Raw genomic sequence first — 25558 nt, forward strand, 5'->3', positions numbered from 1 at the left:
AAATGTGCTTTAGGTTTCATGGTGATTAGCAATTGTGAAAACTCAAGGCATGTCCCATGTTTGGTAATATCTTTCAAGTCCTTTAAGTCTTTTCAGAAGTTCATTTTATTTCTTAAGAGAAAGAATATGTTTCTTACATCAGAGGAGCACAAAATGTTACAAAACAAATCTATAAAAATTAGTTTAAAATTCCTTTACACATAAGGTTTTGGGAAATTTAAGATTTTTAAACTGTGAGTCTGTAAGTATCCTTTAGGTATGGGTAATTTTATTTATAATGTATTGCATTGCTGATACATCCCTTCTAAGGAGAAACCACTTCCATAGTGTTTACTGCTTGGAAGCACCTCATCTTTCTTATTTTGGGCTATTTCTGTGAGAAAGCATGAGTACTTGTATTTTATCATTGTGTCTTCATGAGGGCATGTTATTAAAATTTAAGCTTTGAAAACCATAGATATGGAGTGCATACTATTATGTACCTGGCATTTTCCTAAGTCTGCATTATTTTATTTAGTCCTCATGGCAACCCTGTGAAATAGAGTCTATTATTACCTCTACATTGCAGAGAAAGAAACTGAGACTGAGAAAGGTTAAATAACTTGTTCCAGGTTAACAGCCAGTGAGTGGAATCAGAGTAGGAACCAGGTCTCACACTCCAAAGCTCATGTTTCTAACAGCAACGCTTTACTGCCTCTCAAACATGTAACTAGGAGGTAGTTGTTAATTATCAAAAGGAATTTGCCCTTGAAGAGTACAGTTAATGTCAGGAATTCCTGGAAATTGAAGATAAGGACATTATTTTAATGTCATAATTTGGAAAATATATTTGAGCAATCATACCCATTCATAAACTCCTTATAAAGTTATTGAGTAGGAAATATTGTCTAACATTTTCATTTTCTGCTGGATTAGAAAGCACATATGATAATTTTGGATTTATCCAATTAGCAATGCTAAATGTTCTTTTCCTAAAGGCTTTTTCTAAGTGAGCTGAATATACATATTAATACTAGTAACCTGTCTTCTTGAGGATAATTAAGGGCTGAAAAGTCTATTTATAGAAATCTATAATAAACAGGGACTGAAGTTTCATACAGTAATGGGAGAAAGTTGAGGTTAACTCACTTTGTAATTAATCTACAAGATAACCACATATTATAAAAAATACAGTGTTCATTCTTTTGAAAATCATGTGTGTGTGAATATACTTGCCTGTATGGGCATATGTAAAGGTCAGAGGTCCAACACTGGCATGTCTTCCTCAGCTGTCTTGACACCTTATGTTTTGAGACCGGTGTCTTACTAAACCTAGAGCCCAAATTTTCAGCTGAGACAACTGGATCCACCTGTCTCTGCCTCACAGAGCAAGCCTTACAGATCCATGCCTTACTGCTCAGCTTTTGTGTTGGTGCTGGGGATCTGAACTCGTGTCCTCGGGCTTATGCAGCAGGTACTTCATCCACTGTGTCATCTCCTCAGCCCCCAATTCTAGCAGAAACATAAGTTATAGTTAAAACTGCTCATTTCTAGAATGAGCTAGAAATGAAGTCATTTTTTACATCTAATTTCATGAAAAGCCCCAGGAGCTGGCACAAACATAAAATGTATCAGTTTGCCTTTATGAAATTTGTAATTTTCTTATAACAACAAAATGGTTAATTCTTACAGAATAAACAATGAAACCACACAACCTCCATACTAAAACTGAGCCCATTTGGTTTAAATCGTAATTCTACCCAGGTGAAGCTGTTCTAACTGGGCACTAGGTGGCATTTTTTCATTTGAGCAGAGTACACGGATTTGTAAAGCTAATTGTGGCTTATGGTAAATAGTGTTGATGAAGCTATCAAACATTTATGCAGCATTAACCATGTGCAGATACTCTTCTGACTCCTTTATATGTGATTACAATAATGTTCATATTATCCTTACAGAGTACTTTAATCATTTCCATTTAACAGGTAAGGAAATAGATACAGAGAGGTTTTAGGTAAGTTTCCCCAAGTCTCCTATGTAGTAAAGCATGGTGTTCAAACTTGCTGTCAATTCATATGCCAAATCAAGCACTGGTAAAATTTGTATAACATCGGGTAGTTAATATTTTAAGCTTCGTGGCCCATATAGTCTTTCTTGTTGCTAGTGATATCTTATTTTTTGAGATAAGGTCTATCATTGAACCTGCAACAGCACAACAGTGCATTTAAAAAGATGTCTTTATAGTTTATCTACAACTTTTAGCTTTTGGCTAGAGTTTGATTAATATACTTTCTGGATATTCATAGAACTGAAGGTCTTTCTTTTTACTTAATATGAAAAACTAAATGCGTGTACAAGTATTAATGGGATGAATACACCAATCTGCCTTAAAGGGTATTGGAAATATGAATGCATATGTTTTGATGTTATAAGTAGGATTTATTTGTGATTTATAATGTGATAGTTATTTGAATTGTCTTGAATTGTCTTTTCATTCCTTCCTGACTTTCTGGAACAAAATCCAGCGCTTGGTTTCAGTTGGACTCGATTCAAAGAACGCAGTTTGTGTTTGGGACTGGAAGAGGGGGAGAATGTTGTCTATGGCTCCTGGTCACACTGACAGAGTGAGTATCTCCTCTGGGCTTTCTAATGAATACCTGGCAAGAGAAGTCTGGCATAGAGTTCAGGGGGTTTTCTTTTGTGTCTTGTCATTGTCACATGCCATAGGTAATACAAGTTGTAAAAATAAAATTGGTACAGTTACGGGAAGAGGAAAGGGTGGGAAGGGGAAATGTGTAATGAATGACTTAAATGATAGAATTTTCTAAAACCAAGTAGTTACATTTGAACAATTCTGTAAGCATAGGAAGTACCATTGGTTTGTATACTTTTTCTTTTCCCTTTTTTTTCTTTCTTTTTTCTGAAACAGGGTTTCTCTGTGTAGCCCTGGTTATCCTTGAACTTGCTCTGTAGACCAGGCTGGCCTCGAACTCACAAGGATCCAGCTTGTCTCTACCTCTCAAATGTTGGGATTAAAGGTATGCACCACCACCCAGCTAAATGAGGAACGTTATGATATGTGGAATATTAATAAAACTTTCAAAGTAAAGTTAAAATTATACAATTATAGATACCCATAAAATGTTAGATTGTGGACCGGTGAGATGGCTCAGCTAGTAGAGGTGCCTACATTTGCATGAATATAAATAAATAAAATCTAATAAAAAATATGAGATGGCATAGCGATCATAGGACTAAAACACATGACCCACAGTGTACAGCATTAGTTTGAAGCTTGGCTGCATGCTTGTTTCGGTAGAAACTTTATTTTTAATTTTTAAACAGTTTTATTGAAGTATAATAATTAATAAAGGCCTGCAGATTTTTAATTTGTACTGTTTGAAGAGTTATGTATATGAAAACATAAATTATTCACATATCAACTTTAAATTAAATGGTCTGTTTAGTTTGGCTTAACAGTATGTTGCCTATGCATTATAATTAAGGGAAAATGATGTTGCTTGTGTAAATTTAAAATTATGCTAGGAATGTTGCTGTGTGGAAGAGTGGTTGCCTCTAGCATGCATGAGGCCATGTTTGACCCCAGATCTGTAATAAATAAATAAGATGAAAGTTTAGAAACTTAACGTTTTTTACTTTTCAAATTTGTGAAGATATATATATATATACATATATATATACATATATATATACTTTAGATAGGTTATATAAGATTAATGTTAAGAGTACTTTGTAACTGGGTGTTAGTGAAGCATGATTTTAATCCTAGCACTTGGGAGGCAGGCAGATCTCTGTGAGTTCAAGGCCAGCCTCATCTACAGAGAGTGTTCAGGACAGCCATGGCTGCACAAAGAAACCCTTTCTCAAAACAGAAATGAACAACAACAACAAAAAAGAATATTTTGTAATCAAGACTTTGTTTCTTTGTTTTTGAGACAGGGTCTTTCTCTATAGTCCTGGCTGTCCTGTAACTCACCCTATAAAACATGCTGTCTTCAAATCCACAAAGATCTACCTGCTTTGCCCCCGAGTGCTGGGATTAAAGGCCTGAATACTAACAACCATGCCCAGCCTTGTAATTAAGTTTTAAATTAAGTGCTGTAATTTTTTGAACCTAGATCAAAATTTAGGTAAACTCTTAAAAATCTCTACTTTTTTTTTACAAGAATAGTGACAGTGATACTAGTTTATAAGCATCTGTAAATGTTTTGTGGGTAATTTTGTATGTTTTTGCAGTTTGGAGAATATACTTGATTTTGGAAAATTCTTTAAGGAGACTATTACATGGCCACTAATGACTATTAAAATGTTACCTATGTCTTATTAGACAACCTTATTCTAACTTACTTGGGTCAAAGTATTTCATAAATTTGGTACCTTGAATCTGCAAACCAATTTTTGTAAAAATGGTGCCGAATGATAATGGAATTCTAAAAAGTGTTGTCATTAGTATTTTAAAATTGCATCCGTGTTTTTCCATGTAGTGTCTATTATGGTGAGTTGTCAGGAAGTGTCTTGTAAGGTGCACTCTTCACTGTTTTGGAGAGCATCGCTTTGTAGATTTTTAGAGCTAACAGATTTCTTAGGTTAAGTTACACAATGGCCAAAGAAACTTATTGAAGAGCACAGTATTCAGCAGAGCAAATGGATGATAGTCTTTATTTCATTTGTTGCTTGATTGTCAGTTTCTATTGGATATTATGATTCACCTGAGTTTTTTTGTAACAATGTGGTTTGTGTGTACTTTGAATCTATGGAATATTAGGTGTGAATAAAGCATAGGGACTCTTAAAAGTTAAAAAAGTGTAAGTTAACTCTGTTTGACCTATAAACAATGAGAAAGTTAAAAAAAGGATAAAAACTTCTGTGAAATGAATGTTTGGATCTTTTATTAAAGTAGTTCTGATTAAAAATGTAGAAGTGCCCTAAATATCTCAGTATTGAGTGTGGAGTTTTGCCTCTGTAAAAATCCTCAAGCGTCAGCCTCTCGCTCTAGTTCTGTTGAACCATTCGTTTTACTTACTTGGATCCAAGTATTCTTTAAAAGTTAAAAATGAAAGTGTTAAATCTACTTTATTAGCTGTCCTGTAAAGTTAACCAAACTAAGGAATTGCTCTTATTCCTTATTATCATACTTATCGTTTTCTCATAAGATTTTTAAATGCTATAGTTTCTGATAAATGAGGGTTTAACCCAATTCATTGTTTGGCATGATCCTTAAATGATACCAACTATTTTAACCATTAATTTGATTTGTTTACAGATATTTGATATATCTTGGGATTTGTACCAGCCAAATAAACTTGTCAGCTGTGGTGTAAAACATATCAAGGTACAAGAAGGCGCCTTCTTTTATAGCAATCATTTTTTTTTGTTTTCTGTTGCTACATATACATCACATCATTAGCCATTTAGGATAGTTACAGAATTCTAACAAGACTTGTTTTTAAAAATGTCAACTTTTTAATACTTATGTCTAGTTTAGCAAGTGCTTAAGGTGTAGTTATTTTGAGACATCATATGGGTGTAAGTTTTAAAAGGGAAGTAATGAGCCACTCTCTATTAGGAAACACAGTCTAGCAAGATAGAATCTACTGCACTCACCTTGTTTCTTCATATTTCACGTGCAAAGTGAGCTGTAAGAATAGGAAATCAAACAAAAAGAGTTTTTCATCTGCAGAGATACTATTGCCTCATAGAAGCAACGTGCGTATCACTCCTGTCACTTATGAGATACTTAACCTATGGGAGTCATTTAACCCAGCCAGGTGTTTTTCCACATTTTGAAGCTATGACAGTTCTTACCGTCTTCAAAGTTGATGATTTAAAAGGCAGCATATGTTCAAATGCTTTTTATAGTGCCCAGCTAGGGTTATCTTCCTTTTTCTATATTTGCTATCAGAAGGGACTAACACCTTGATAGTTACTGTGTATTTGTTTATGCAAGCTGTAGGTTTTGTTTTGCTCTAGATTTTGAAGCCTATGATGTCAGTGGAAATATCCATTTCTTTACATATTTTATTGAAAATAGATTCTTTTTCACACACTATATCATAGTTATAGTTTTGCCTCCTACATCTTCCAGTACCTCCCCTCCTCACCTCCCTCTAGATCTACTCCCTTTCTGTGTCTCATTAGAAAAGAACAGGCTTCTAAGGGATAACAACCACACAATATGTTTATAGTTATCTTTAAATCACTGGTGCAAATGCCAGATACTTGTTGTTCTTCTTCTACTGCTTTGTGTAATTGCACCTGAAACAGTTAATTCCTAGTAAGAATCTGTGTTCTGACTTTCTTATCTGTTTGTCTTCCTTGCTTGCTCCCCAAGGCTTTAAGCATAGATTTTAATCGCTGGGAAGATAAATATCTTTGTCTTTATATCCAATATGATTCTTGGTACAGTGATAGATAAATAGATAGATAGATAGATAGATGTGCTAACTTATTAGACATGTATGTTTGTACATAATATGTTAAATGTCTAGTAAGTAGTTGACAAATTAATAACAAAGATCTTACTGATGATTTATGTTGTAAATAAAGCTAAAACTTTTAAAAAATAATGAATTCTTCTCCCATATATTATATCCTATCCATAGTCCTTTCCCCTCTTCCCTCCCCCTACACTTTCTAGTCCCTCCCCCGACTCTGCTGTCCTCCAGATCCACTCCTCTTCCTTTTCCCTTCACAGGGGTCTCCAAGGCATATCAACCAAACAGGGTATAAAAAGTTGTAATAAGAGTAGGCACATACCCTTACATCAAGGCTGGATGGAGCAACCCAGTAGGAGGAACGGGTCCTAAAAGCAGGCAAAAGAGCCAGAGACAGCTCCTACTCCCACTGTTAGGAGGCTCACAAGAACACCAAGCTACACAACCATAACATACATGCAGAGGGCCTAGGTCAGGCCCATGCAGGCTCCCTGATTGTTGCTCGTTTCTGTGAGCTCCTATGAGCCCAGGTTAGTTGATTCTGTGGGCTGTGTTCTTGTAGTGTCCTTGACTCCTCTGGCTCCTACAATCCTTCCTCTCCCTCTTCCTCAGCATTTCCCAGGTTTCATCTAATGTTTGTCTGGATATCTGCATTGATTCCCATCAGTTGCTAGGTTAGGCTTCCCTGATAACGATTGTGCTAGGCTCCAGTCCACATGTATAGCAGAATATCATTAGGAATCATTTCATTGACATTTTTATTTTTATTTGTATTGTGCCAGTCGTATTTGGTTCTATCTTAGGTCTCTGGGTTGTCCAGCCTCAGGTTTCTGGCTCTCCAGGCAGTGTCAGGCATGGGCTTTCTCTTGTGATGTGGGTCTCAAGTTGGAGCCGTCATTGGTTGGCCACTCCCACAAGTTCTGTGCCACCTTTACCCCAGCACGTCTTGTAGGCAGGACAAATTGTAGGTTGAAGGTTTTGTGGCTGAGTAGCTGTCCCAGTCCCTCCACTGGAGGCCTTGCTTGGTTGCAGAAGATGGCTGGTTCAGGCTCTGTATCCCCCATTACTAGGACTCCTCGCTAGGATCACCATTGCAGATTGCGGGTGTTTCCATTGCACTAGGTTTCTCCCTTGCCCCTGAAATGCTCCCCTTCCGGTCATCTCTCCCAGTACTCTCTCCCTTCATGCCCTCCCAACCGGATCCCTCCTGTTCCCATCTCCATCTGCCCTAAGTCAGCCTGCAAAATCCATTCCATTTTACCTTCCCAGGGAGATCAGTGTGTCACCCCACTCCTGCTTGAATCCTCCTTGTTACTTTGCTTTTCTGGGTCTGTGGATGGTAGGATGATTATCCTTTACAGCTAATATCTACTTATAAGAATACATACTTTGTCTTTCTGGGTCTGGGTTATCTCTGGATGATTTTTTTCTAGTTCCATCCATTTGCCTACAAATTTCATAATGCCATTGTTTTTAAGAGATGAATAGTACTCCATTGTGTAAATGTACCACATTTTCTTCATGTATTCTTTGGGTGTGGGACATCTAGGCTGTTTCCAGGTTCTGGAGATTATAAATAAAGCTGCTAAGAACATTGTTGAGCAAATGTCCTTGTGGTATGATAGTACATTCTTTGGGTATATGCCCAAGAGTGGAATAGCTGGGTATTGTGGTAGATTGATCCCAGTTCTCTGAGAAACCGACACTCTGATTTCCACAGTGACTGTTACCAGTTTGTACTCCCACCAGCAATGGAGGAGTGTTTCCCTCGCTCTATATCCTCTCCAGCAAGAGCTGTAACTTGTGTTTTCCATCTTAGCCATTCTTATAGGTGTAAGGTAATCTCTCAGAGTTGTTTTGATTTGAATTTCTCTGATGATTAAAGATGCTGAACATTTCCTTAAGTGTTTTTCAACCATTTTGAGATTCCTCTGTTGAGAATTCTCTGTTTAGATCTGTACCCCATTTTTTAGTTGGACTATTTGGTGTGTTTATGCCTAGTTTCTTGAGTTATTAAATATTTTGAATATTAGCCCTCTGTCAGATGTGGAGTTGGTGAAAAATTTTCCCCATTCTGTAGGATGCTGTTTGTCTTAATGATAGTGTCCTTTGCCTTATAGAAGCTTTTCAGTTTCTTGACGTCCCATTAATTAATTAATTGTTCATTTTAGTGCCTACACTATTGGTATTCTGTTCAGGAATCTGTCTCCTGTGTCAATGTATACAAGTCTATGTGCCACTTTCTCTTCTATTAGGTTCAGTGTATCTGGTTTTATGTTGAGGTCTTTAATCCACTTAGACTCGAATTTTGTTCAGGGTGATAGATATGGATCTATTTGCATTCTTCTACATGCTGACATCCAATTAGACCAGCACCATTTGTTGAAGATGCTTTCTTTTTTCCATTGTATATTTATGGCTTCTTTGTAAAAAAACAAAAACAAAAAACAAAAAAATCAGGTGTGATTAACCTGTCTGTTTTTATGCCAATACTATGCGGGTTTTATTACTATAACTCTGTAGTACAGCTTGAAATCAGGGATGATAATACCTTCAGAAGTTCTTTTACTGTACAGAATTGCTTTAGCCATACTGTTGTTTGTTTGTTTTTCCATATGAAATTGAATATTGTTCATTTAAGATCTGTAAAGACTTGTATTGGAATTTCAGTGGGGATTGGATTGCTTTTGGTAAAATGGCTGTTTTTACTGTGCTAGTCCTCCTGATCCATGAGCATGGGTAATCTTCCCAGTACAGTGTCCAAATTTCTTGGATGTTTTGTGTCAGGGGTTTTTTAGATTTAACATTTTCTTTGACCATTGTATCTGTTTCTTCTATTCTATATTCAATGCCTGAGATTCTCTCTTCCATCTCTTATATTGTGTTGGTATTGCTTGATTCTGAACTTACCTAGATTTTCCATTTCCAAAATTCCCTAAAGCTAAACTTTTTATTTTTAGATTTTTTTTAAAAGAGCTTAGCTGCTGAGACTAAGTATATTATGAATTACATTTCTTTTCCTTTGGTAGTGACAGTGAGTAGTAAGGTGGCATTTTTATGCCAGCAGTACATGCAAGGAAACTTAAGTCCCAAAGGTAATCTAAAATTGTGCTACCTAGTACAGTAGCCACTAGGATATATGGGAATTTAAGTACAAACTCAAATGAAATGATATTTAAAATTCATTTCTTCAGTCATAAGCCACATTTCAAATACTCAAAAACCACATGTTTCTGGGGGCCACTGTATTGGAAATCATGTGTATATACATTAGACATATATTTATCCATATATACACATATATTTGTCAAGAAGGGAGAGGGAAATTTCCATTTTCACTGAGATTCTATTTGACAGAACAGAAGGGTTAGCTCCTGCTGGGTCTCAAAAGCTCTTGGAAGCTTAGACTTTATTCCTCAAAGATTGTATTTCATTTCATCTCAGTGGGTGTTCGGGAATCGTAAATCTCCCCAGGTGACTCTAATGTGAAGCCAAGATTGAGAATCACTGAGCCGGAAGAAAATAATAACATCAAATTGGAACTGGGTGAAAGGGCAAGAGCAACTATTCTTGTGAATATAAATTATAGATGGTGCTTTTAGGTTTAGAAGTCATAACATTTCACACATTAAAGCACTCATTAATTTTGTGAATGGATGAGTACCATAAGTTTTAGTTCTGTGAGGCTTCAGACTTTAAAATTTAAGGATATAATATTAAAAATATATTAAATGGTAATTTCCTTTTTATAATATAATATTCTAGGGACCAAATTTCTTTATTTAGAACTATTTCATGTATAAATCCATGACCTACCACATTCAAACTTTTTCTCTGTGCAGACAATAAAAACTTATTGAACACTGTATAATAAAATAATAAGGCTAGCCATGATGACTCATGCTTGAATTTATCTTCTCTCAAGGATAAACTGGTCATTTCTAATGGGTATCTTATTTGTAACCTTTACAAAGCTGTTATTCATCTTGAGACTATCAATGAAAATAACGTATGTTCTTTCTTTCTGTCCTCTCTCCCATCTTAACTGTTTGTATCAGATTCGACATAAGATTTTCCCTACCTTTATGACACTGGAGATCGAAGCCAGGACCTTGCACACACTAAGCAGATTACTGTCTTCTGAGCTATATTTCCAGCCTTCATCTTCATTTTCATTCCTAACTCACTCCCAGCTTTTTAACCCAAATTGCATGTAGATTTTTTAAACCGAGCTTTTTTGAAATATAAGATTCTATTTATTAATTCTTTGAGAACTTCGTATAGACGTACAGTGTATCTTGATCATATTCACTCCCAATCCTCTCCCTAACTTCTCCCAGATTTATCCCCTATCACTCCAACTCCTCTCACTCAGAAAGTGGTTGGTTAACTCCCTGACATCCATGACACTATTGCACTCAAAGCATAAGCAAGGCATGCTGGCCATTATTATAATCACAGGCTTCACAGTAGGGTAAGACTGTTTGATGGCGTTTTCTTCCCAGCAGGTTATGTAACACTTTCTGATGCATGAAAGGTAGCAAGCAGGAAGGAAACTTTCTGGTTAGTACTAACCTGATTGCTGTGTGATCTGTGTCCAGAGTGTGTGTTGTCTTCAGCAATCGGGACTTACACCATCATGTTCTGGTTGGTAACCAGAAGTGGTGGGAGTAAACTATATTGTTTTGGAATATCTAGGACACATTAGACTAACAGCTTTAGAACAATTATTTTTGGTACGGATCTTTTTGTTTGTCATCTATGACTTTTGGGAGGAGCATTATCCCCTGTGTAGGGAAACCCCAGTTTAATTCTTTTATGTGAAAACACACACCCACACCCACACACACACTTAGAAAGCTTATAAAATAGTAGGTTTCCATATGGCTTTTTACCTCCTTCAGGTTAAACCTATTCCTTTGCCCTCCACTTCCATCCCTCTCACCATTCAAATATAGCTTTAAATAAAAATGTTAGTTCAGATTCCTTACTCTTACAGATAAAGATTGAAACTAGTGAGTAATCTGCTATAATAGCTTGTGGCAACACTAGGATGAGAATATGAACACTGAATGTTACTTTATCATAAGGCAACTAACTGCTTTAGGTAATTTCTAGTTTGCTACCATAGTATAGCATAGAATTATTGAAAATATTTTACTTGGTTTTATAAGCATTATTTGATAATATGCATATACTGTATACATTTTAGTTCTGGAGTTTGTGTGGAAATGCTCTGACCCCCAAACGAGGAGTTTTTGGTAAAACAGGTGACCTGCAGACAATATTGTGCCTAGCCTGTGCTCGGGATGAATTAACATATTCTGGTGCACTCAATGGGGACATATATGTTTGGAAAGGAATCAATCTTATACGAACAATACAAGGAGCCCATACTGTAAGTATATTTGAATATTTTAAATACTTTTAGATGCTTACCACTTAACTTTCTTAAAACAAGCTATCTAATATAGCCTGTTGCTAGTCAGTTCAGTTTCTTGAAAAATGCTATTCTAACAATTTGTTTTTAAGACTTCAATTAAGAAGCATGTAATTAGACTCATACATATCTATTAACTTAGTATAATTATCATCTTGTTAAAAACCATTATTATAACAGTGTCAGAATAGTGGTGAGTAAAGTTTGTTGACTTTAGCCATAGAGTTTTCTAGATTAGCTTTAGTAAAATAAAGCTAGTGTTGGTAAGGCCAACTTAACCAGTAGGCAATTTGGGAACATATAGGAAAAAAACAAACAAACCAAAACCATAGACTCATTAAGCCAGGGAAGAAGGGATTTAATATTTTTGATTGATTAAATTATTTATTTACTTTGTACATGTGGGTGTTTTGCTTGTACATCTGTGTGTGCCTGGTGCCTTTGAAGGTCAGAAGAAGGTGTAGGATATCCTAACATTGGAGTTACACACCATTGTGAGCTTCTATGTGGCTGCTAGGAATTAAATGCAGGTCCTCTGGAAGAGCAGCCAGTGAGCTTAACCTCTGAGCCATCTCTCTAGTCCCTGGGATTTTGCTTTTGATTTTCTTTTCATCATTTTATTTATTTGTTTTACATACCAACCATAGTTTCCCCTCCCTCCTTTCCTTCCACTCCCTCCCCCCCAGCCCCCTTTACACCCCTACCCCCAATCCACTCTTTTGCCATCTCCACTTAGATGGGGTAAGGTCTCCCCTGGGAATCAACAAAGCATGGTACATCAAGCTGAAGCAGGACCAAGGATGAAATAGCCATAGAGAATAGGTTCCAAAGAGGCTGGGATGTTTTTTTTAATTCATGAGTTTTTCATATAATTTAGTCAAAAAAGTATATTGTTAAAACTATTGTGTGATTTTTAAATTCAAATTGTTTAGCAGTTGAATTGCCTCTCCTCAAACAGCAAAGGGGGTTAGTTAGCATAAAAAGATTGTCAACTTAAAAGTGCTAAAAAAAAAAAAAAGTGCTAAAGAACTATTTATGATTGACTTGCTGTAAGCAAAGTGTCTGGAAACAAAACTATAATTTTTTTTTCACAAAAGTTGTGATAATTCATATTATAACCTCTGGTATTTAAAAACACTAGTTCCCCCCTGTCATATTTTTCAGTATAGAATATGAAGTGCTGAAAATGTTTGCTTATCTTCTGGAAGAAAAATGCTAACTTCTTTGAAATGTCGTTTTTTATTAGTTACCCTTTTTGTTTTTCACTCTTGTTTGGTTGGTTGTATTAAGGCTTTTTTGTTTTGTTCATTTGTATGTTAAAGATATGTGGTTTTTCAATATATACATTACAATTGAGGGCCAGGGATGTAGCTCAGATAGAATGCTGGTCTAGCATTACAGAGTCCTGGGATCAATTCTAGTATGCACATACCCACGCCGAAAAATAGAAGTTTTTTCCTTTATGGTTTATAGTTTTCTTTATCATGGATTAAAAGGTCTTTTAACTCAGTTAGATGAGTATTGTGATTTTTTACACTTACTACACCTACATTTTTGCCTTCTAGAATTCATTTTATATATAGTATACTATTTAACTTTCTTTTGTGTTATATACATATCTTTAAAATACTGCCTCAACTACATATTGACTTTATAATGATGTATTATATTTTTGTGTGTCTTTTGGTATGTTTGTCTATGCTTCATAAGAAAATATTGCTGAGTGAGTTTATTTAGTAGATTTTTCTCCCCCAAGATAGGGTTTCTCTGTGGAGCCCTGGCTGTCCTGGAACTCACTCTGTAGACCAGGCTAGCCTCAAACTCAGAGATTCATTTGCCTCTGCTTCCCAAGTGCTGGGACTAATGGTGTGCACCACTATTATTTGGTTTAGTAGATGTTCTTAAAAAGTTTATGTTGCTAAGTTGTTTTCTACCTTCACCTAGGCGGGAATTTTTAGTATGAATGCTTGTGAAGAAGGCTTTGCTACTGGTGGCAGAGATGGCTGTATTCGTCTTTGGGATTTAGCTTTTAAACCAATTACTGTGATTGATCTCAGGGAAACAGACCAGGGATACAAAGGTAATAGTAAAATGAATGTGTGTGCTAAGCATGAATGTGTGAATGAACCAGTGGTTGTGTCTCAGCACACACATGTTCTCTATACATCCCACCTGGAGGACATCTGTTGATCGCTGTGGTCACTATATTGCCAAACGTTCTGTTGTGTGCCTAATGCCTGTTGTAACGAGATCAACAGAGACATCTGATAGACTTTACTTTTTTAACTGTGGATTTTGAAAATATTTTACTATTACAATGCTAAATAGAGCTATTTGCCAAATAACTACATAAATAAAATATATTGGGAATTGGTAAACTTTTGTTGATGATTTAAGTCAATTTTCTTTATTCAGACTTTACTCTTTCAGTAATTAGAGGACTTAAAAATAAACACAATACAATAGATTCTCAGTGTAACATATTAGTCACTAATATGCCATTGAATTACAATACTAAGATCGGAAGTAACACGTTTAGATCAAATTTTCTTAAAATACTATTTAAATAATATTTGTGTCATTGTAGAGATGTATAACTCTGATCTAATTGTTTAATCTCATCTGTAATGTAAGGCCATTACAAATATCTCCTAGTTTTAAATGAATTAATACACGTTAGTTATTTAGAATGTTTAGTACATAGCTGCTACTCTATTTTCATTAGTTTAGATGAGCATTATTCTGAAGCTTACAAAATAATGTCATTCCTTTTAATTTTATTCTCAAGATGATATTATGAGATATATAGTGTCTTTATATTGACAATGTTATTTAAATTTAAATGGGAAAGTTTTTCATATGGGTCCAACAGCAACTGTCGGAAATGCAGATACAGTGAAAGTAAATAGTCTCTTTCCTTAAATCTCTTGATAAGTAGATTTAAGAAGTGCAAAATAGTGAGAAATCAGGTTCGTACAGAAAATACACAATGCAGTTCTCGAAAGTCAGGGTCCTGAGCACTTACCTATTGTAAGTGCTTGTGAGAACTTGACTACAAACACAGTCTGACTCTCAGAATTGTGTAGCAAGGGAGAAGGAATAAGTGTTCTAAAGGATGGGTAGAAATTAGATATCTGAAAAAAGAAAACTATTATTACTCATGGAAAAGAATACAAACTATTGAGGACAATGGGAGTGTGAGCCCAGACTTTTGTATTCTGTCTTGCAACAAAATATGAAAGATATGAGAATTAATTTCCAATTAAGACTGCATTTTATTACTGTAACATTAGTATTTTTTATTTTTATTTTATTTTATTTTTTTTGGTTTTATGAGACAGACAGAGTTTCTCTGTATTGCTTTGGAGGCTGTCGGACCAGCCCGGCCTCAAACTCACAGAGATCCGCCTGCCTCTGCCTCCTGAGTGCTGGGATTAAAGGTGTGCGCCACCACCGCCCAGCTCTGTAACATTTGTATTAAATGTGTTTTTTTTACCAGGTTTATCTGTGAGGAGTGTTTGTTGGCGAGGTGACCACATTTTAGTTGGAACGCAGGACAGTGAAATTTTTGAAATTGTAGTGCATGAAAGAAACAAACCTTTCCTAATTATGCAAGGGCATTGCGAAGGTGAACTTTGGGCACTTGCTGTTCATCCTACTAAACCTTTGGCTGTGACGGGGAGTGACGATCGTTCAGTCAGGTAAGTAAATCATTTCTCAGTAATTCAGACTGTAAGAACTAATATCTATTAACTAAACATATTTGTGATCATGCACCTTAAATGCATTGTGGCCAGAACCAGGGTTAAGATAAATGATAAGATGTGTTATTATAAAATAATGAAATTCATGAATGTGCCTTCTTTAATTTGAAATTGCTTTCTGTTTTGTTTCAGGGAAGGTAAACAATAATGTACTTTATATTTTCAAATGAAAAAAAAATGTATTGTGGCCAGGTGGTGGTGGCACATGCCTTTAATCCCAGCATTCTGAAGGGTGGATCTCTATGAGTTTGAGGCCAGCCTGGTCTTCAGAGTGAGTTCCAGGACAGGGCTACACAGCTAGGGCTACATAGAGAAACCCTGTCTTGAAAAACAAACAACAACAACAACAAAAATGTATTGTGCATGCCTGTGACCTGCCATTGTGCTTGGGTGTGCATATGCATACACACAAGTGTAAAATTTGTTCTAAACTCTACCTCTGTGATGGTAGGTAAGCTGTAGGCATGTGTAAACAAATGAGTATGTCTGTGTTCCTATAAAACCTTATTTATAGACATGAAATCTGAACTTTGCATATTTTCTTATGCTTTATAATTTTATTTTTATGATAAAATATATAAAATGCATCCTTAGTTCTCAGTCTATAAAAACATGCAGCCGTCTGATTTGTCCCAGAGGATGTGTTTACCGATACTTGTGGTACAGAATAAGAAATTTGTAGCCAACACAGCACTTAATGTTGCAGCAGTGAAACTTTGTGGTCAGGAAAGACAGATTCATCAGTGCACAGTGAATGATTGGGGTAAAGGGCAAAGAGTGATAGAGAGAGAGGGGGAAAGGAGTAAAGGAGAGTGATTGGAAAGAAAACGTTTATACATAGGCAATATAACTGGATATGTAGAAGAGTCCCAAGGAAATGCAAATAAATTTGTAGGATTAAAAGGGAATTGGTGGAGCTGCAAAGATAGCCCCGTGGTTAAGAGTGCTTGCTGCTCTTTCAGTAGGCCATGAGTTTGGTTCCCAGTAGCCACAATGGACAGCTCACAACCACCTGTATGTATCCGGAGCTGTCTTTTGGCTTCCTTGGGTACTTGTATGCAAGTATTCAGACACATAACATTAAAAAAAAGTTTAAAGGAATTAGCAAATATCTTATATAAAAGATTATAAAACTAGTATAGAAAAATTATTATTCAGGCTGGAGAGATGGCTCAGTGGTTAAGAGCACTGGCCGTTAGCTGTTCTTTCAGAGGTCCTGAGTTCAATTCCCAGCACCCACATGGTGGCTCACAACCATCTGTAATGAGATCTTGTGCTCTCTTATGGCCTGCAGCAACAAGTTTTTTTTGTTGTTTTTTTTTTGTTTGTTTGTTTTAAGAAATGCCTATGAAGGCATTGTAAAAAAAAATCTATTTCTCACCGGGTGGTGGTGGCGCACGCCTTTAATCCCAGCACTCGGGAAGCAGAGGCAGGTGGATCTCTGTGAGTTTGAGACCAAGCCTGGTCTACCAAGAGAGTTCCAGGACAGGCTCCAAAACAATGCAGAGAAACCCTGTTTTGAAAAACCAAAAAAAAAATCTATTTCTCTTTGCTGATCTTTTCTCTAACTTCTTGGAGTAGATGCTTATTCTGTATAGATTTGTTTTGATTATAACATGTATAGTCAAAGGTTCTAAATGTTCCCCTCCATATTTCAACTATAGTCCCTGAGTTTCATCACTGTGTTAACATGGTGACAGTTTGTTTTTCTATTATTTTTTACTTGTAAATGCGTGCATATGTGTGTATGCTGCCTGTGTTCTGAGTGCTCATGGAGGTGAGAAGAGGGTATTAGATCCCTTGGAGCTGGAGTTACAGGTGTTCTGAGCTACCTGTGTGGGTGCTGGAACCTTAACTCAGGTCCTCTGAAAGAGCAATACACTCTTCTAACTGCTGAGTCACCACACTAGATCTCAAGTCCACAACTTTTGATTTGAATTTATCTTAATTTTTAATATTGTAGTGTGGAATAGTATTGTAGTCTCAATGTGAATATTTTAAGTACTCCATCTAGAAGACTACATATATCCTTATTTCCCTTAGGGTCTTTTTGTTTGTTTGTTTTTTGAGGCAGCGCCTCACTATGTAGCCCTGGCTGACCTCCAACTCACAGAGATCTGCCTGCCTCTACCTTACCAGTGCTGGAATTAAAGGTGTATAATCCTATGCCCAGTCCTAGGTATATAGTTTAAGGGATTATATAGCTCTCTTTTGATTAGGGTAGAGATTACTAATCAATCTGAGATTAACAATCGAATCATAGTGATGTCAATATGCTTTTGTATTTTTTAAAAAACGTTTGCTGTTGCCCGTGCATGTGAGAGTGAGTGTGGACTCATGAATGCCATTGGCACATAAGGAGGTCAGGCAGCTTTTGGAAGCGGGATTTCTCCTTTCATTAAGGGCTCTGGGGATTGTGCTACAAACAATTTTACCTTTAGAGTCACCTCACTATCCCTGCTATATTATTTTAAAAACAAAAATTCTAATATTCTCTTTCATCTTAATCATGAATAATATTGCTGTTTTCATAGAGAAAAAAGTCTGACATTAAACCAGATTGTTTTAACTTTAATATTCTTATATAGATTATCATGATACAGTACACATTAATTATTTTTATTTTTGAATTCAATTGTACAGGATTTGGAGCCTTGTAGATCATGCTTTAATAGCAAGATGTAATATGGAAGAACCAATTCGATGTGCTGCTGTCAATGTAGATGGAATCCACCTTGCCTTGGGAATGAAGGATGGGTCATTCACTGTCCTTAGAGTGAGGTATGCTATTAGAGTAGAAACAGAAGCAGTAATTTATTGTTTTGTTGGAATGTACAGTACTCATTGCTCTTGCCAACTTACCATCTCTTTCCCTCTTCTTTATATGTGCTCCAAATAGTAATTTCATTAAATGAATATGCATATAAAATATCTTTGTTAGAAAATTAAACTCAAGAACTTTTATCTAGGACATTAAGAATGCTTAGCAAATGTGTTGGAGAGATGGCTCAGTGGTTAAGAGAGCTTCTCTTCGCTGGGCGTTGGTGGTGTACGCCTTTAATCCCAGCACCCAGGAGGCAGAGGCAGGTGGATCTCTGTGAGTTCAAGGCCAGCCTGATCTACAGAGCGAGTTCCAGGACAGCCTCCAAAACAATACGGAGAAACCCTGTCTTGAAAAGAGCTTCTCTTCTTACAAAGGGACTGGGTGGCTCACAACCACTTGTAACTCTAGCCCTAGGGGGTCTGACTCCAGTCTTCTGGCTTCTACAGGCTCCTGCACTTGTAGTACACATACCTCAAGCACACACACAGACATATGCATAAAAAAGAAATCTTTTATTTAAAAAATGAATGCTTAGTACAGTGGTGGCTGAAGCTCTGAACTACAAATGTGGGTCCTGACTTGCTGTTGGTATTATTATTTTCAGTTACGATCCTCTGTCATTAAACATTCTCAAGGCTATGAGAAATGAGTAGTGTTTTGTATGCTTGTTTGTATCTTTGTGCTTTGAAAAAAATACCTGTATCCTTTCTTTTGTGTAACTAGAAATGCTTAAGGAATTAATTAAAAGGCTGGGACTTTAATCCCAGCACTCAGGAAGCAGAGGTAGGTGAATTGCTTTGAGTTCGAAGCCAGACTGCCCTACCTACTGAGTTCCAGGCCAGCCAAAGCTACATAGGGAAACCCTGTCTTAAACAAGTAAACAAACCAACCAACAAACAAAGAATTTGTTAAAGCTGTTGCTAATTTATGTCAAACTATAGGTAGATACATTGAGTGTCTCTCCTTTATAGTCATTATAAACAGTGCTGTAGAGTCACAGCATGTTCACAAAACAGTGTTTATGAAATCTTTCTTCTCTGGCACAGTAATCTTCTACCCAGAACTGTTTAATTCATGTTTTTACTTTGCCTCTCTTGTTGAAGAGTCTCTTCCACAGAAGCTGTCAAGTTCATTTCCTTCCTTCCAGTTTCACTGTTTTGCTCTTCTGTAGGCTTTGTCGTCTCTTCACAGGATCAGTAGAATAGCCCTCTTAACTGCTCTCCTTACCATCTCAAAACCATTCCGCACTGCCATGATAGAGACTCCTTCTTTCTTTATTAATTAAATCTGTACTTTGACCATTTCATTCACATTTATAATGCATTCTGGCTCCTTTCATTCCCTACCATGTGTTAGCTCTCTGCCCCCACCATCAACCCTTCTTCCCTACAAGACTCTTCCCCACACTCATTCTTTTTGCTTTGTTTTCTGACCATGAAAAGTAACCAGGGCCCTCTGTGTGACCATGGGTTTGGAACTCTACTGGAGCCTGATGGTGCCATTAGTGGTTATGTAACTGAAGACGACTCCCTCTCACCCAGCATGCATGTCTATAGCCAGTAATTCAGCAGGGTGGGTAGGGTCCTATGAATCCCCTCCTCTGTCTGTAAGTGACTAGGTAAGGCCACTGATGCCTTTCTTCTCCAGCAACCTGCATTGCATTCCCTGCACTGTGGGAGTTACATCAGGGAGGAAGTTCCCAACTCACTTCTAGCTTGATTTTAGAGATTTGTTTTAAGTCACACTTTTTGTATTTATCCTCTTTCCAACGGCTTTCTGCTCCTTAGGCTGAAGTTTGTAAACCTTGACATGGTGTACAGGGTCCATCTCTCTGATCTGTTTTTCTGTACCTCATTATGTTTTATTCTTTTTTTCTTCACCACTAGGCCTGATGGTGCAGACTTGTAATCTTAGCTGTTCAGGGGGCTGAGGCAGAAAGATTGTGAGTTGAAAGCCTGCCTGGACTTGAGTGAGTTCAAGGCCAGCCTACTTAACTTTGTGACTCTAAATAAATAAATAAATACTTAGGCTGTAGTGAAATAGTAGAGCACTCACCCAGCATGTATAAAGCTCTTGGTTTGATTCCCAGTATGGAAAATGAAAGTAGGTTTTTACAGTGGGATGTGCTATAATTTTTCTCTTAAAAATGTTTTTTATTTAATGTCGTATTTGTTTTTAATCAGTGTAGATGTCCAGTGATATTAAATACATCCACATTAGTATGTCACTACTATCATCTCTAAAACTTTTGATATTTCTGTGTGGATACAGCTTGGCATACTGCAGCCATCTTGATTTAGAACCACCGTATTGATCCAGGTTAACTTTAATCAGCATTTCCTGTATAGTTTTCCAGCATGCCACAAATACACAAAGTCTACATAACTCATGTAGAGCTTTCAACCAGATCCTGGCACTGGGAAAGTACCTGACTCCTTGACATTGGAAGATAAACTTGATGATGTTGTTTTTGTCCCTTGTCCTAGCCCAGGTTGTGTGGTTGAATGTGGGCTTACTGATGAACATTTGTTTCTATAATTCCCAAAATTTCACTCTGCAAACCTGGATTTGTCTGCCTGGCTTTCTTTGGTTTCACTGTATCTAGTTTATCTTTAACTTCATTGTTTTCTGCTTTTCCCACTAATTTCTGTATCCACATCATACTGATTGTGCATCACTCTTCAAATACACCACACACTGAGTCTTTCCGTGCATGTTTGTGCTGTGTCTTATTCCTGAAGAACCTTCTCTCCTCTTTTAGACTTAACCAGCACCTCATGTCTTATGCTCAAGTCAGATTTACCCTGCTGTGGCTACTTCCTGCTTTCAATCTAGTCTTAGTCTGCCTTTCAGTGTTTCTTAGTTTTAAATTTTCCACTTGAGCAGTTGCTACATATTGTCATAGCTGTTTTATGTCCATCTCTCACGCAGGGTCAGATACAGTTTGAATCCCTTATATTAGAGCAACATAAGTGTTCAGTGCTATTAACAATATCTGAATATTTGCTCTGACCTCCATTTAAAAACTTTAAGAATGAAGAAACACGCTTCTGCTTCTGACATTGCCCACCTGGAGCATTTCAAATGACCGATACAGAATCTATATGGAGAGGTGGCTGCCACCAAGAAGCAGCGACCCTTCCTCTTGCCAATCTTTCCTGAGTCTCTGTCTCCTCCCCCCCACACACACTCCTTCCAGTTCTAGAAGTTTGAACACTCATTTGTGTTATACTAAGGAGTTCATCCGTTTTTATGGCTATGACCAATGCCTATGCTATTTTGGAAATTCATTTTAAGACATCCTAGAAAAAATAGCTGAATTGTGTTCTAATTTTTAAAAAATAAACTAAGCCGAGCATGGTGAAATATGCCTGTATTTCAAGTGCTTGGGAGAATGAAACAGACAGATTGGAGTTTGAGGCCATGCTGGGCTACATAATGAGACTCTCAAGAAAAGGGAACATTTTAAATAAAATTTACTACTGGGGAAAAATGAATAAAAACAACCTAGGAAGCTATATAAAGATATATATTCAAGTATACAAAATTCAAGTACACAAAAATGTGTTTGAAAATTGTGGTGTTTAAGAATATTTCATAAATTCAGTATTTACAAAGAACTTTTGTCATAAAAACTCTGACTAAATTTAGTAGAGAGCTGTGGAGTACTTAAAAATAAGATTATTTATGTACTGACATTTAGCATTTTTTCTCTTCTACTTTTTTTTCAGTGCTGGGGTTCAAGTCCAGGACTTCATGCTGGGCTCTATCACCATATACTACATCGTCCAATCTTTTTTCTATTTATTTCTTATCAGCAAAATAACTTGTTCCTAAGCAGATATTACTTACCTTACTTACATGTGTGTCACAGTTTGCAAATACTTCATGGAACCTCAGTATTTGTAGACATTTTACAATTCTCTTGTGACTTTTGATGATATGGTCTTTTTTTCTTTTTTAACAGAGATATGACTGAAGTTGTACATATCAAAGACAGGAAAGAGGCAATCCATGAGCTAAAATATTCGCCAGATGGCACTTACCTTGCTGTTGGCTGCAATGACAGCTCAGTTGACATCTATGGAGTTGCTCAGCGTTATAAAAAAGTTGGTGAATGTGTTGGTTCACTTAGCTTCATCACTCATCTGGACTGGTCTTCAGATAGTAGATATTTGCAGACAAATGATGGCAGTGGAAAACGATTTCTATATAGGATGCCAGGTAAACTTTTCTAGCACATTACATATAGTTCATAATCTTTTAATGTCTGTGATATTTAAATTTTCATTAAGAGTAAATCATAAATTATATTTTATTATAGGCAGAGTAATCTGAGCTATTTCAGGCATTGTGGTCTTTTCTACAAGACAAATATCTTTAGAATTCTTCCCCACCAGAATATTGAATTGTAAGTGACACCAAAATTCTATATGTTTGAAATATGCAATGTGATTTAAAAAAAAAAGAATTTAAGATAGGGTCTCATTATGTTTCCTGGCTAGCCTGAAACTGACTATGTAGACCATGCTGGTCTCAAAATCTGAAATCCTCCTGCCTCTACCTCACAAGTGTAGGGATTAAAGTTTTATACTATCATGCCCTGCCCAACATGATTTTTTAATGTACATACACTGGGCATTGTAAAATGATTTTCACAATAGCACCAATTGTCATACCTACCACCTACTATAGTTGTTGTAATTTGTATGTAGTAGAAACATTTGAGATCTTCATTAGCAAATTTCAAGCATAACATGCAGTAATACAGTGCGGATAATAACAGTTACTGCACTGTACCTTCAGAAAGGACACTCAGAACTCATCCTATACAAGTGGAACTTAGTGCCCTGGAGAACATGTCCCAACCCCAGCATTTACCTCAGCTCTTGGATACCAGTATTGTAAACCCTTATTAATTAAAACTCCACACCTCTCAAAATGACCGTCTACATTTCTGTTTGACACGGTGCTTTGTGAATTAATCACTCTTATAAGGACTTACTTAATAAGACTGGTTGCATAATACAATTGATGCATCTCCCCCAAGCTTTTCATTGATGACTTATAATAAGATTTATTAAGTCCTAAAGTCGTCTTACCTAACACAAATGTATCACACTCCATCTATCATTTCTTTTTACTCTTCTTCAGCCTCCCTCCCAATTATATATCTTGGGTTTCTTTTTAATACCTGATTTGCCACTTTGTCATAGCTCTTGCCTTTTCTTCCTTCCCTTGCCTCCTCACTGCCTCCCAATACCTCCTCTTATCCTTCTGCTTCTTTCCTCTCTCCCTCCCTTGCTTCCTTTCTTCATTCCTTCCTTCCTTTCTCCCTCTCTCCCTCCCTCCCTTGCTTCTTCCTCCCTCTTCCTTCCCTCCCTCCCGCTTGTTTGTTTGTTTGGATTTTTGTTGAACATGTTGCAGAAGATGTGTAGTAAAAGAGACCAAAACCCACACCATCAATAGACCCTTACATTCTTCCTCTGCTTCAATAGACCCTTACATTCTTCCTCTGCTTCCACATTCTCCTCTGCTGGGGCAGTAGCTGTTTCCGTGTTGTCCTGAAGATGAGGACAGAGTAGATGTGGCAGAGCTCAGAGACCACTAGTTGCCAGTAGGGAGGACCTCACTTACCCCAGTGTAGCCTTAGCTTCCTCAGAGCCAAGCACCTTGACAATCCCTGAAGAAAGGCATCTTTTGCTTTTTCTTATTACTTACCCAGTTGTCACTAATTGTACGTCATGATTTTAATAAGATTTAGTTCAGTTTTCCCTATGAATGAGCCTGAGGAATTGATAATTACATCCAAGCTCTCTAAACTAGGATGATACTAGTAGCATTTAAAAATTTTTTTCATTTTGTTTCTTCTTCTAAACCACAATTGCCTGTCTGTTCATGTATTCTTCTCTAAAAGAATCAAATAAAGTAATTTCTTAATGAAGACTTTTATTTTTAGGAGGAAAGGAAGTGACAAGTAAAGAAGAAATAAAAGGTGTTCACTGGGCTTCATGGACATGTGTTTCAGGACTTGAAGTCAATGGGATTTGGCCCAAGTATTCTGATGTCAATGATATAAATTCAGTAGATGGAAATTATGTTGGCCAGGTTTTAGTTACAGCTGATGACTGTGGAGTTGTAAAATTATTCCGATATCCATGTTTAAGAAAAGGTATCTTTCCTTTTAATATTTTAACTAATGCTCTCATAAAAATGTTATGTTCTTATGGTCTAGCTAAATGATAAGATTTATATTTCAGAGTGTATATTAATTGGTGAAGGCTTTGTTTTTGTCAATTCAAAAATTGTTGTCCTGTTAACATTTATTTTTTGGTCATGAAATTTTTACCAAGAATTCTTTAATTCATTATATTATATGCAGTAATGGTTTTCACCTGACTTGTTAATAGTTACTACACACATTTTTAAAGTGCAACTCTGTAACAGGCATTACCAGAACAGCTGAAGTAGCTTGATCCGAGTATATAGTGAGCATGGGTTTTCACAGGAGCCTAAGTTGTATTGATAGTGTACATGTGCACTGATGATGAATTCAAGACCCTGCAGCCTCTTCATGTTGCCAGTTCCTCCCTGTGAAATGTCAGATGCTCTAAGGACATAAGTAATTTGAGTCTGTGAACAAAGGCTGGCTGTATTTTTAGTGAGTGAAACCCCTGTTCCTAATCTCCTACCATAGGACATGTGAGGCACCATGCACCATTCAATTCTATGTTTTAAAGATTCATCTGTACTATTGCATGTATCTTTTGATTGCTTTTTATTACCATAAAATAATTGTGTTGTAAATGCATGGTATAGATTTGCATTTATTTTCCCATTAGTTGACGTTTGAGACATTTCTAGTCTTTTGTTAACACATGTTAAGTTTCTCAGAGGTGTACACAGAAAGAAACTGTTGGATGATAGAGGATGGGGCTGTAGAACTTTATAAGAAAAAGTCAGTTTGCTTTCTAAAGTAGTTAGAACATTTTATCGACACCCTTTGACTCACATCTGCATCCGCACTTGACCTTACCATAGTTTCTTCTAATTTTTGCAAATGTAGCTACTGAAAGTCATATTTTGTGGTCTTATT

General features: G+C 36.6%; 1 protein-coding gene across 5 annotated transcripts in view; it reads left to right on the forward strand.

Annotated features, from left to right (window-relative positions):
* Positions 1-25558, forward strand: part of Eml5 (EMAP like 5) — a 122392-nt gene that overhangs the window by 14829 nt on the left and 82005 nt on the right. For all 5 annotated transcript variants that reach the window (XM_040742645.1, XM_021226214.2, XM_013112146.3 and 2 more), the window contains exons 3-10: positions 2505-2603; positions 5264-5332; positions 11647-11832; positions 13819-13954; positions 15374-15575; positions 18282-18419; positions 22430-22686; positions 24422-24634. In XM_040742645.1, coding sequence (XP_040598579.1) covers positions 2505-2603; positions 5264-5332; positions 11647-11832; positions 13819-13954; positions 15374-15575; positions 18282-18419; positions 22430-22686; positions 24422-24634 — 1300 coding nt within the window. The remainder of the gene's footprint in view (positions 1-2504; positions 2604-5263; positions 5333-11646; positions 11833-13818; positions 13955-15373; positions 15576-18281; positions 18420-22429; positions 22687-24421; positions 24635-25558) is intronic.

The sequence above is a fragment of the Mesocricetus auratus genome, unplaced genomic scaffold, assembly GCF_017639785.1.
Source record: "Mesocricetus auratus isolate SY011 unplaced genomic scaffold, BCM_Maur_2.0 Super-Scaffold_15014, whole genome shotgun sequence".
Lineage (NCBI taxonomy): Eukaryota > Metazoa > Chordata > Mammalia > Rodentia > Cricetidae > Mesocricetus > Mesocricetus auratus.